Raw genomic sequence first — 13,582 nt, forward strand, 5'->3', positions numbered from 1 at the left:
TTATTTTTGAGAGACAGAGAGAGAGAGAAAGACAGAGCATGAGCAGGGGAGGGGCAGAGAGAGAGGGAGACACAGATCTGAAGCAGGCTCCAGGCTCCGAGCTGTCCCCACAGAGCCCGACGTGGGGCTCGAACTCAGGAACCGTGAGATCATGACCTGAAGTGGGACGCTTAACCGACCGAGCCACCCAGGTGCCCCAAACATTTCTTAATATTGATAGTGGTTTTAAAGAAGTGGTGATGGGTGGATATAAGCATGGAAGATGCCCATGCATTAAACAAAATTACACCCAAAACTGAACTTACAAGGCCCATTAAGTTTGTTTTCTGAGCTGGTTTTTGAAAAATTCAACTGTGAAGGAATAATTTGGCATAGTTGTAGCTCTCCTATGCAAATTGGACTTAAAGCTATGAATATAGATTTTTGGTGAAGTCAACTTGATGCACTTAGCCATCTTATCGTCAGAATCTGATTCATTTAATATACGTTTATATACAGTATTATAAAACAAATATCATGTAAATATTGGTATTGAAAATTTGCTTGAGATAGGTTTCTGTCTCTCTCTTCCTTTCTCTCTTCCTCCTTGTTTGTGAATTATGAGTAGTTTTCTTCATTTGAACATCCCAGTACAGTTTGTAATTAAATGAAAATAAAGGTGGCCTCTGGACATAAAAATGCATCTTGTGGCACATAAGTTCCAAGTTTTCATTTCATATTTGTTACTGTTAAATTTCAGTATCTTTATTTTATTCGTCTTCCAAAATATTTATATAAGTAACATTATAATTTAATCTCATCTTCGTGTAAAAAGTCCTGGTGATTTTGGAAGAATCAGTAGGTTTATACAAATAAGAAACAAGGGGTGAATGTCTTTGGGAAATAGCTTGTACCACATGGATGAACATTATATGACAGACTCTTAAGATAATGATGTTCTTACACGTTTTGCCTTGGTTCCTGAATCTGTGTTCATGTGCCTGCGAGTTCTGCTTTAATAATATCCAAGAAATTGGTAGGCCAACAATTGAATTAATACCTTAACCTTTAATAATTCACTTTTGGCTTAATGAAAATGCAGTGATGTTTAGCTTTAGAATGTAGCAACGTAACGTAATCTTGCCTACACCTAAACACTTTTATACCGGTTTTATTGCCGATACGGCAAAGGGTGTCAGTGCAGCCCTAGGTAAAAGCGTGTTCAGATAGCACAGGATTGGAAACTCAGCCCCGCGTAGCCCTTGGCAGGTGAAAAGCTGTTCGGCTTCAGTTTTATTAACACTACGATGTTAATAATACTATGCTCCTCGTACAGTAATTGCTGATACTACGTTAGCTATCGTATAAACAACTTATTATAGGAGCTGTCAAAGAGTCTGATAAATGCTGGCTATTAATAATGGTACTAGGTCAATCACATGAAAAGTAACAGTGTTTTCTGTTCTGTCTAGTGCAAGACGTATGCATGTGTGCTAGAAAGTCATCTAATGGGACTCACGATCGACTTTAGCACAGGATTTATCTGCTTTGATGGTGCAACAAAGGTAATGTGCTCAAGTCAGCTCCAAGAAATGTGCTGCAGGCATTGTTCCTTAAGAATGATTGAAATGACCTCCAACTCCTGTCAGTATTTTAATTGATGACCACGAATCTTGTTTAAGATCCTCATTTTTGTTCATAGAAGATAAATCATGCTTTATTCTGATTATAGAGAAACAAGTGTGAATTTAAGAAGACAAACATGTTTCCATAAAACATTATAACTATATAAAGTGGATATACATGTATAATACATAGACATCATATTTTATAGTATATATTATATATATTCTTCTTACTAAAGATATAGCCCTTGAGGGGAAATTTTTCCCCCAAACACAACTTTTTTAAACAAAGTGTTTCTTTATTATTTTTCTACATCAACATCTCCAATATCCAAATGGGGAAAACCTTTTTTTTTAGTTTACTTTTATAGCTAACATGTTAGAATCATAGTGTGGAGGAATTTGGGGGGTTAGAGTTTCTAGCCAGGGAGAAAATGCTTGTCACCCTGTCTTGACTTAGCAAGGTCTTGTATTGTCTAATTTGGGTGCCTTTCCCACAAAGGATCTCTCTTTCTTTAATTTTTCCACACGGTGATGTGTATTGAATGGTAAAGGGCATCCTTCACAGTTAGTCATATCAAAACACCCCTAAAACACAATTGACCCCTTACCCACCACTAATCTTTTCCCAGTGCTAGAGTCCCTAGGACTGTGGTCCCCAGGAGGGGGAACCCCCCTCCCCACAGAGGACATCTTTTCCCTCTCATGACACATCAATTTCTAAGGTCCCTCCACTTCCTCCATTATCAAAGTATGGCCTAAGAAGTAAACCGATATATATATATATTTTAAGGATTCTTGAGTAATCCCTTCCTGGGAAACTTGTATTTTACCTAAAAATTAACGGGTGTACAGAATGTCAAGAAACAGATGTAAAGAAAACAAGACAGTGATGTACATGTGTGAGGAAGGCAGCACTCGGAAAGTGGGAGGATTTGGACCTTGGGGAAGATGGGGGTCCGGGCTGCAGTCCTGTAGCCCAAGCCAAGTATGGTGCAGGTGGGTGTATGGACTTCTTAGGATTTTTCAGGACCCAGCAATCTAGATTGTCACACAAAAGCTCACATTATTTAAGGACAGCCAGTTTTTTTTTGACAAGGTGAAAATAAGTAGTACACCCACGCTGGTCAGATTTCACTGTCCGGGCGTTGCCTTTGCCTAATGCCGAAAGGTTACTTCTCTAATTATGGAACTGTAGGTTCTGTGGCTCTTTTTATTTTATTTTTTAACTTTTTTTTTAACATTTACTTATTTTTGAGAGACAGAGACAGAGCATGAGCAGGGGAGGGGGAGGGAGAGAGGGAGACACAGAATCGGAAGCAGGCTCTGGGCTCCCAGCTGTCAGCACAGAGCCTGATGTGCGACTCGAACCTACAAACCGTGAGATCATGACCTGAGCCAAGTCAGACGCCCAACCAACTGAGCCACCCAGGCGCCCTGCCATGGCTCTTTTGATGGCTCCCAGATGAGGCTGCCGTGAACTTTTCCTGTGACTAAAGATTTTCTTTTGAATAAAATCTTCAACTCGGGGTAGGCTCCCGAGTATTAAATTAATTTAACACATTTACTGAATTAATTATTACTCAAATTCAGAAGTATTAAACTAATGTCATAAATAACTTTAAAAATGATTAAGGTTCAAAAAAAGCTCAAGTGTGATTTTACAAAGAAAATATTATAGCCACAATCGTCCCTAAACTCTTATGAGGAAGATGAAAGTCTCACACCTTGTAAATGAGAGGGAAGGAAATCAAATCCATCTGAACGTATATCTGAAAGCCTGAATCTGTTTTGACTTTTTTCTTTAAGGCTAGTATAATCCAAATCCACGTCAAGGTCCACTAAGGGTCTCTTGGTGTGGTAAGGGAGAAAATCCATGTGTTTCTACACATGTCAAGGTATTCCCGCATGGGAAGGAATGAGGAGTCGAGACCATAAGCAAATTGTCATGATGCCATCTAGGGCACACCATCTAGTAAGAATGAGATTTTACTCAGTGCAAGCTTGATGCAGGAAAAACCAAAGGCTTTAGGGAGTAGTAATCACCCTCTTTCCATTTTCTGACTGTTACCAGAAGTTCTGAACCTCAAGGCCATCTGAGAATTGGGAGGGAGGGAAAGAGTCTGTCTGCTTATGATGAGCAGAGTATTCACTGCAGAAACTGTGACACTTGCACAGCAATAGGGAGCTATTCATAATTATGTCAGGACAGCAGACATAAGCCAGGAGAGTCCTGACAAAGCACTGGGCTGTCCTTACTGCAGGAAGGTGGCCTGCCTCCATGGAATGAGCCCCAAAGTTATTTTTAAATACAAAAAGAAAAAAAAAGAAGGATAATTGTTACATCTTCATTAAAACGTGTTTGTTCCAGTAGTTTATTAAAATAATTAAATGATGTTAAGTTATTTTCTCTACTTGATATGCCTGTGGAAAAAATCCTTAAGAACATATGTCCAGCAGATTTTTTAAATGTTTGGGTTCGAGAAGGCCATGACAACAATACTACTGATACCCTCTAGCTGTTCACATTTTGTCTACATCTTGCTCAGCCTTGCAGTGACAGTGGAAGCAAACCAAAGGTCTTATGATAAAGCACAGATACCAGGAAAGGGAAGGACGGTGTTCTAAGCGGTTAATTGAGCTCCGTGTGGAGCAAGTTCCACACTGTTCGTACAGGGGCAAAGGGGAGATTTGCTGCATTAATACATAAAAAAGCAACCATATTTATCATTTCTTACAAGACATTTTTTTTAAATAAAATAAACAACATTGAAAAAATTCGTTAGAAGACTGGATCAGAGATTCTCGTAGTAAGAGAATAGAGTCGCCGTGACCTTCGTCTACCCTAGACTGCTACGGGTTTGGAAGCAGTGAGGTCTGGGAATGTCAAGCTCGTTCTCATTGCTTGTCCCTTGGGCATGAATGTCCCTGGGGAAAACCTTCTCCCTGGAGTTCCCGGACGGTACAAAACACACTGAATAGTATAGTACTCCCCACACTTCCGTTTACATTGGCAACATGATAGGAGGTTATACATTCTTTTGTTTCCCTTAGTGTTGCTGGGGAGAGTCCCTCTTAGAAACTTACTGCCATATAACAGCTCAGGTTGTTCTCTGTAATCTTCCTCCTTATTAAAATGTAGCCTTTTCAGTGTTAGACAAGGTTTTCTCACTACTATGTCAAAATATGATATTGCAATACTAATATGGTTCCCATAGCTAAAAGTATAGATTTGTTGCCATTGTATCCCTTTAAACATGCACATACGCATTAATCATTTGTATCCATTAATGAATTTCCTATATAAACAGAGCCCTTAGTAGTAACATTAAGTGGTTAACTGGATACTAACTGCCTATTGAAAGACAACAGGAGGATGTAAATATCAGTCTTGGGTGCTCTAGGAAAGCTTTCTAGATACCGAGACACCAAGGGTAAAATCATTCAGACAAATCTGTAAGGAAGAACATTGAATTTGAGGTCAGACGAGACGAGAGATCAAGTTTCAGGTAGCCAAGAACCAGATTATGAAAGGCATCGTAGCAAAGAATTTACATCTGATTGTAAGAACAGAAGCACCTTTGAAGGGTTTGAGACACAGGAAGGAAATGATCAGAAGTGTTGGCAGCACAAACCCAGGAGAACAGTGGATGACTGACATAGAGAAAACCTGGGCAATCCAAGATTCCAAATTCTCAAAATCTGTCCTCCTCTGGGCATCCCCCACCCTATGACGTTCCAGAGAAAACAGCACGCATGGTAAACAAGGTCAAACACGCGGTTTCAAGTTGAGGGTGAAAATGATCAGTGTATGCACAGAAGAGATATTCAATATCATGAAAGATAAGTTACAAGGAAGGAAATGGAGAAAATGCTAGAGGTGAAAACCGGGTCCCCTGATGACGGTCCACGATGTTTCACCAAAATCTGATTTTAACTATGGAAAGCTCATTTTAGCGGAGGTATCCAGATGGCACTGATTGGATGGAGGCAAGACTGAATCACAGGGCATTAATGGAATTAATTTTTGCTTCCCCTTGATAATTTAGAAGAACAACTTTCAAACTTTTCTTTTTAACCAAGAAATGTTGTAAAAATAAAAAAAATGAGGAAGGGTTAGTTTTATCTGTGTCAGATAACACTTAGCTCGAATGGTTAAAATGAAGTTGAAGGTATTGGATCCTACACCTCAGACCTCCCCGTCTGCCCTTGTGTTGCAGCCCAATGGTATAAGCCAACCTCAAAGCCTCCATTGGCTATAATTGGAGCTCATCCCATGTAAATGTCCGTTGCAATGTGTGCGACACTGTAAATCCTGACTCTTACCCTGGGGGGAAAGTAAAAGACAATATTACTCGTATTACTGTTTTCCAGACAGTCCTCGAAGCCATTAGTTCCCTAAAATTGTTGCTGATAGTTTTTTAAAACATGCTTTAATAGTTGACCTTGAGAAATTCTAGGATAACATACTTAAAAGGCTTCTCTACCACAGGATGTCTAGGAGTCAGTACTAACAGCATATTAAAAACATTTTTGAAATAATGATTGGCTAACAGATCTATGCAGATAATTTTGAAATAAAAAGGTAACATTTTTGAAGAATTGACTCTGTCATATGTTAGAAGCTACTATAGTGATTTTATGTTTTCTTTTGTACTCAATACTAATTTTCATTGATTATAGATTGGAAACATTATCTGGAGGAAATCTGTAAAACACATACATGTGCACAGTGAACTGCATTTTAGGAACTTATATTCTGTGGAGTAAAAGACAACGTCACCCTAACTGAAATCACATCCTTCATGGTTTTGAGATGTTCTGTATAAAATTAGAGGACTTTGTCTCCTGAAATAATTGTGCTTCAGAGTTAAATTCATCGTTAACATACTGATTCATGAAGTATCTTAATCTGCTTAATCCATTTGTAACTTTAAGTAGACGCTGATTTCTACAGTGTCTAAGGTAAAATTTGGAAGGAAGTTGACATGACCTATATTTACACTTTTCATTTTCAAGAGTCTTTGATATGGGCTGGGTAAGTTGAAGGTCATTAATTATCAGGAGCTTTGAGCTACTGTTTCTCCTAAAGATCGAGGATCTTCATGCACACATGCATTTCCTCATATGTTTGACTTTTCCTAAAAAGCGTTTAATAATTATAACGTAACTATCATATGAATCCCATAGGTTGAACCTCTCAAAATGGAATTCAACTTTATTTCTTTTATTTTATGCTATTTTTTCCTATAATATTTCAACTATTTCACATCAAAGGTTGACACTAAAAATCCAAAAAGAAAGTTTGAAATTATTTAAATGAATGTTTTCTAGAAATGTCTCCTACATAAGTGGGAATCTTAAATATGCATATGTTATGATGTGGTTACAATGATTTTCACATAAACCTTAGCATTTTTCCTTTTTACAATATTTTTCAGTCATTTTTCTTCTCCAGTTGTGTAACTTATAGCCCCCAAACATGGACAAAGACATCAAATTCTATTTCATGGAATTTTTACATTCTTCTTCAGATAAATTATTTCTTCTTTGCTTTTAGGAGAATGAAGAACATTGCATTTATTGCAAAACAAACTCAGACATTTAGGGAAACAATCCATCAGGTAATTTTTTTTAACCCTCAAGCATTTCAAAGATAGCCCTAAAGTAAAATGTTTGAAAGACAAATATTAACCCAAGTTTTCATGCCATTATATCAGCTAAATGTAACAGAATAGTAAAATCCTGGATTTTTTTAATTCATTTCTTGCAATATAAGGACATTAAAAAGTAATGTGGAAACTAATACATGCTTTATTGCCTGTATTTATAATTCAAAGTATATAAAGAACAAAAGCAGGTAAGAGTAAAAAATTCTTTGGCTAATATGCTTTATATACTTTTTCCATTTTCTATCTTTTTCCCCCCCTCTTCCTCAGCCTCTTAAAAATTTTAAAGTCTAATTCCTTTCTGGGCCTTTTGATATATTTTATTTTTTCTGGATAATTTTTTTCATTATTAAGAATATCTGCCTTAAAATTTTCTCATTCTATCTTAGGTTGTCTTTTCTTCAATCATCAGTTTTGGTTTTTATGAAATTTTTTACTATAATGTATTCACCTCTGAAACTACCACATAGGATATGGGAATAATAGTAATAGCTATGTGTCTGTCTTGCAGCATTATTCTAAAAGTAAGTGAGATAGGTTTTTGAAAAAGAAAGACATGGTAAACTGTCAAATATGAAGTATAGATTCTGACGTCCTCAAGCATTAATCCGACCAGCCCATCTTTCGGTGGGTTTTGTCTCAACCATAGATCCTGTCTTTTCATCTAATCCCAGGAATCCATCATGTTTCCCCCCTTCTCTTTCAGATTTCTCAGAACCCATTAATGAGCTGCCTCTGTCCCCTGGCCCTTAACACCTTCAGGACCTTTGCAAATCGCATAGATGCTCTAGCCTACTTTCTAGAATAGAAATGCGAATGACATCTCTTCCATATGATTATTGCAAAGTTTGCATGAATGGACATGGGGAGGGTTGCATAGTGAGGGTTGCCTAAGAGCTGTCTGCCGGGTAGTTGTGAGGACGGCAGGGCACCCGCACCGACCACACCTTGCTCCTTTCTGTGCTGCCATCCCCAACACGCCAGGGTGTTTTTCGAATTCTGGATCAATCAACACGTTTGTCTGCTACAATCCAGTCCTTGTGGGTCTCTGCTTTCATGAAGGTCTTTGTTCTGGAGAAGGAGAAGATTGACATTAAGCGAGTAATCCTGAGGGTCGTGGTTCTCAGCGAAAGGAGTTCAGGGTGGCATGTAACTAGGTTAAGGGCCCATGGGTGGCACTTGGAGAAAATTACATTTCGCCCCGAAATTCCTAGGTCAGGAGCGGCTAGCCAGGCCCACGGTGGAGGCAGATGAAGCAGCATGTGTGAACACCCTGAGAGGTCAGATGATGGGCAGGATCAGAGGGCAGGAGCAGGAGAGTGAGAGCACGAGAGCCGTGGTCCAAAGTGGCTAGGCCCCGCGCCTCGTAAGGAGCCATGGTCTTTACAGCAAAGATCTGGCACTCCCGTCGGTTAACTACGGCCACAGACACACGACGACGGCCGTAATTTTGTTTTTCCTCTGTTTTCTCACGCGTTTGTGTGGCATCGGACGAGCGATCTGCACAGGGCTCCTTTGCGAGTCTGCACTTGGGGTGGTGGGCAGAAGGAGAACCAACCGGAGCATGCCCCTGCTGCCGGGGCAATCACAAAATTCCACTGGCCGAAGAGCGAGGCTGCGACCAAGTTAAAGGGCAGGTCCCCCGGGGCCACGGTGGGAGAGCACCTCAGAGGTACACTGCAATAATCCTGGCTACAGGGATGAGGCAGATGGCGGCTGAGATGTCCGGAGTGCCAAGGGCTGTGGAAAGCCACTGAGATCTTGTCTTAGTAACATGAGGCAAGCCATGATGACTCCGGCCCCCTTGTGGTGCTTTGGAGACAAAGACGAGCTGAGGTTGGGAGGGAAGGGGTTAGAGGAGGTGTAGACTAGGAGGCTTTGAGAATGCAGAGCGGCCGGGAATTCATAATAAGGATACACAGGAGTGCTTAGGGAGAGAAGATATAGCTAAGTACAACACCAGAGTTTCTGACCTGAGCAAGGGCGTGGGAAAAAAGAAATATACTGGAAAAGGAGCGGATTTGCAGGACATCTGTTGCATTATTTTCATGAAAGTAGCTCTGGAGAAGTCACCGAGGAGTTACTATGTTCATTGTAAAAATGAGAAGGATGCTATCTTACTTTTCCATTAGTTAAGCGACTTTTCTAAGTTTCTTGGGAAAAGTGACTTTTCTAAGTTTCCTCCCGTGTAGTGTGATATACCATAGGATCCAGATACTATAAATACTGTATCAGAAACTTAAAATTCCAGGGTGTAGTTCTGATGGCTTTTCCCTATACTATGCAATGCTGTGCAACTGGTTTTACTCATCTCAGAATGCCTTCTATCCCAAGAGACTTCTTGGTCTCTAATACAAACACATTTCTGGCAGGCAGGTTTCATTTACCAATCAACTGAGATATGAAATTATTCCAAACTCATCAGGCTCTAAAACTGACGCTCTAGCTGGGATCCCCCATATATCCCACCCTGTGTAGACCCGTTCAAAACTTTACATTCACATATGCCCTCATATGTAATTCCGACTCTTTTCAACTGCTTGCCAAATTGTATGGTCTTTTTACCTAAATCGAAACGTTGCCATGCAAAAAAAGAAGACGATGTATCCCAGGGTAATTCATTATGTGGCCACTTTAATGAATGCAGTAGTTTCCCAAGTGATGCCTTTGACATTTGAGTCAAAAGGAAACTATCAGAATCAGAATTTTAAGAAACTTAATAAAATTGAAAAAGAGGTAAACTGTCAATTTCTAGAAATACAAATGTCCTTGAATTTTGGGATTTTTTTTTATTAGGCTCAGGGAGAGAAAAAAATAATGGATTCATACCAATAAAGTTCATAATTAAATTTTAGAAATCAAATTAGTTAATGTGAAGGATGGTGTTGCCTCAAAAATAAAGATACGCCGATACTTATGTATTAATTTAGCAGGTCTTTAATAACGTGCTTCATCTCTGTCAGAGGAGGAACTTGCAGTCAACCTGGAGACGAAACAGAAATGCTGATTACACGGCACAGACACAGTGGCTTGGATGCGACATCTCGGGAAACTCATTTCTTTTTCTCTCTATAGCTGTTACTATCCGTTGAGCTGGCAGCTGACTGTGCGTATATGTTAAAAAGAAACAACTAGAACAGAGTTGATTTGCATAGAGGATTGGTAATATGAACTCAGAGTATGGCTGAATTTTATTATGTTGCCAGAAAACAACAACAATAACAAACCAAAACCCTAAGGATCTGAGAAATTCATACCCACAAGACCAAAATTTCTTGCCAGTTCTTATTATGCACATGACATACAAGGTTTCTCAAAAAAAAATCAGTATGTTAATAATAACAAATAGCCACATCATGTCCACGTATAGGTGGAAACATGTTAGCGCATTCTTTCTCACATATATTTTGATTAGTCGTGTAGCATTTTTCATGGATGTGATTAAAATAAGTACTCTGTGTATATCAGTTGATGACTTTAAGCTATTCTAAAGTGACTCACAAAGTCTGAATTTTAAAAACACGTTTTCTGGTTTTTAAATTGTTTTTACTTCTCCCTAGATTTCCCTGTAGGTAGAGTCCGTTTGAGGGGAATAAATTTAAATGAAATATGTTTGATAGACTAACTCTGAGCTTGATTGGGCTGTTTTACCCAGTCTTTAATTTAGGCAGCTGGCCCGATAATGAATTTCTGTGCTGTTAACTACAGCTCAGGTATACGTCTTGATCTCTAAGGCTGCATGTTAAACACATCTCAACACAGTCTGCCCAACACTGAACTTGCTGTCCATTTTGGTATGACTCTTCTGCATTCCATTCTTAGTTATCAAAAGAAGCCTGAATTGTCTTCTCCCCTCCTGTCTCTTCATGAACAACTCCTCCTGAATAAATCTAGATGAGGTTTGCTAACTGAGTTGGGTCATTCCTTCTCACTTGGGTTTCTGCAATATCACCCACATCGTCCTTTTAGATTTATTTATTGGACAGACTCTTTTTATGCGTTAACTCTGCCTTGACCACAGGTAGACGCTAGGTATCCAAACAGGGATGCGGTCCCTCCTCTCAAGAAATCTACAGTTAAATGAAAACACATCTGGAACTGGGTATTTTCAGATACTGTGGCAAGAAGCGAGGGCCTTATAAAGACATAGATTTGCATCACCCTTTGGTCCATCTCTCACACCATTGCCAGATTAATGGTACTTCGAAAGTGTAAATTCAGCCATGTTTCCAGTTTCTCCTGTTAAATTACTTTAGTGGCTTCCTACTGCCTTTAGACAACATTTGTTAGCATGGTATAGAAGCCTCTTAATGCTCTGGTTTCTGCCCGTAATCTAGCATTATCTCCTGCATCCTACTCCCCCCCCCGCCCACCCCCCAGCATTTGGAGGCTCAGCCGTATTCCACGCTTTTACACATAACACCCCCACAATTTACATTCACCCCCGAGTGCGAATCTTCATCCAGAAAGCCTTCTTTCACCTGTCTGATTTAGATGTCCCTTCTTGAAAAGCAGAGAATTGTAGGTGTACCCCAGCAGAGCACTTAACATAATGTATTACAATTAAGTCGGGTGGAGATATTAACTGTAATCTCCGATCCAGACTCAAGCACAGTTCAAAGACACAGAAGTAATTCAACGACTAGTAACGAGCATATCGATGAATATGATATCACCTGAAGAAATAAGTGAAAGGCATAAGCTTTCATCTAATTCTGTGATCTTTCGAATTTGCTCTTTTTATCCCTCTGTCATCACCATTCAAACTCACAAAATTTTAACATTCGTATGGCGTTGAAGTAAAACTGTAATTAGGCCCCAAGACACATTTGATTAAGATAAATTTTACACGCATGAAGAACAAATGGGAAGTGTAAAGGTGTGTGAAGGAAAATAGTTTTCAAGACGTTTCTTCTGGTTTTCCACCAAACATGATTGCTAGCACACCCACAAAAAAGGAGAAGGGAAGAGCCTCTTTGAAAACATTAAAAGTTGTTGTGAATTAATTTCAGGGTTGGGGAGGGTGGATAGATTGAAGGCAAGAGGCGATACGTGTGCTGGGGCTTCTTGCCAAAGTGGACGACTTATGCAAAATGGGAATACGGCCGAGTGGAAGGTTTGATTTACTGCCTAACTTGAAGGCCCATCAAGACAATTGGCAAGGAAACAAAGAACGCATGTGTGGTTATTGGTGGGCAAACATGAATTAAATGTCAAGGGCCAGGTGTTCGGTGTTCTAGGAAGAGTCAAATTATATCCTGCTCTCAAAGCCTTTTTGTTGTAATATATATGTAGGTTGTTCTTTCTGGTGTTTTTGCCCCCCATCTGGTAAAATATTCTACTTCTATTTCTCATAAGATAGATGACATGATGTTTACATTACCTTTTTAGGTAGAATTTGTTTCCGTTCTTTTAAAGAGGGATTTTTCTGTGGGGCATGAAAAATCAATGCTGGCAAACTGTGGACAGATATGGAGACTAAGAAAGTTTGTGTTTGAGATGGTTTTGCCTTTTTTGGTTCAACATGTAAGTTTTTCACTGTCATGTGCATAGCTTCATTTTCCATTTATATGTAACCACTGAATTATATTTTTGAATAGTTTGCTTCTAAGACATTCTTGGTGCTATACAAATGGGAATTCATTCACTAACCTGAGTCACTTGGTTGTATCCCTCAAGGAATTACACAAATGTTGAAAGTTCTTTAGATCACTAACATTCCCCAACTCTAAGCCAATTCGAGCAATGGGTCTTAAACAGATGAGTAGCTTACAGAAAGCTTTCAACTTTGCACCGGTGCCGACCCAGCAGAGTCACCTCCAAAGGCTGAGCCCAGAGCCTTGGCGTCGGCCTCTTGTTATGGATGGGATTGCAGGGGCTCAAAAGAAAAAAAGGAAAAGGGGAGGGGGCGCTTATCAGTTGTGCTACGGGGGCGGTTGGCCAATGCAGGAGGCAAGCAAGATTACCAAGCCAAAAGCATGCGAGGGGAGTATCCAGCCTCGGACATCTGGCTGGCCCCTTTCATCTTGCTTTCACCAGCTTTCCTTCTTAAGCACATTATGTTTGAGAAAATCAGTACTTTCCTGGGTTTAGTGTTTCACACCGGGTGGCGCTCTAGGTCTCTCTTCTATTTTCAGACAAGAGGCACTTGCAGTGAAAGTTCATTTATAGTTTGTCATACTCAGTAACTGGGTCCATGATTTTTTCAGTTAGCCACATAATCATAGAAGATCAAAGATGCAGCTTGGGATAAAAGCAGGAATATGGAGCGTGGAGAATGACGTAGTTCGGTTTGATTCCCACTTACTA

The 13,582-nt window shown here is 39.6% G+C and overlaps 1 protein-coding gene across 2 annotated transcripts in view; it reads left to right on the forward strand.

Moving 5' to 3' along the window:
* SNTG1 (syntrophin gamma 1) overlaps positions 1 to 13,582 on the forward strand; it is a 333,569-nt gene that overhangs the window by 281,314 nt on the left and 38,673 nt on the right. For both annotated transcript variants that reach the window (XM_047073716.1, XM_047073717.1), the window contains exon 15: positions 1,452 to 1,544. In XM_047073716.1, the coding sequence (XP_046929672.1) occupies positions 1,452 to 1,544 (93 nt within the window). The remainder of the gene's footprint in view (positions 1 to 1,451; positions 1,545 to 13,582) is intronic.

This window comes from Lynx rufus, unplaced genomic scaffold (assembly GCF_022079265.1).
Source record: "Lynx rufus isolate CCGP_SWC_20201006 ecotype Redwood Valley unplaced genomic scaffold, mLynRuf1.p SCAF_12, whole genome shotgun sequence".
Classification (NCBI taxonomy): domain Eukaryota; kingdom Metazoa; phylum Chordata; class Mammalia; order Carnivora; family Felidae; genus Lynx; species Lynx rufus.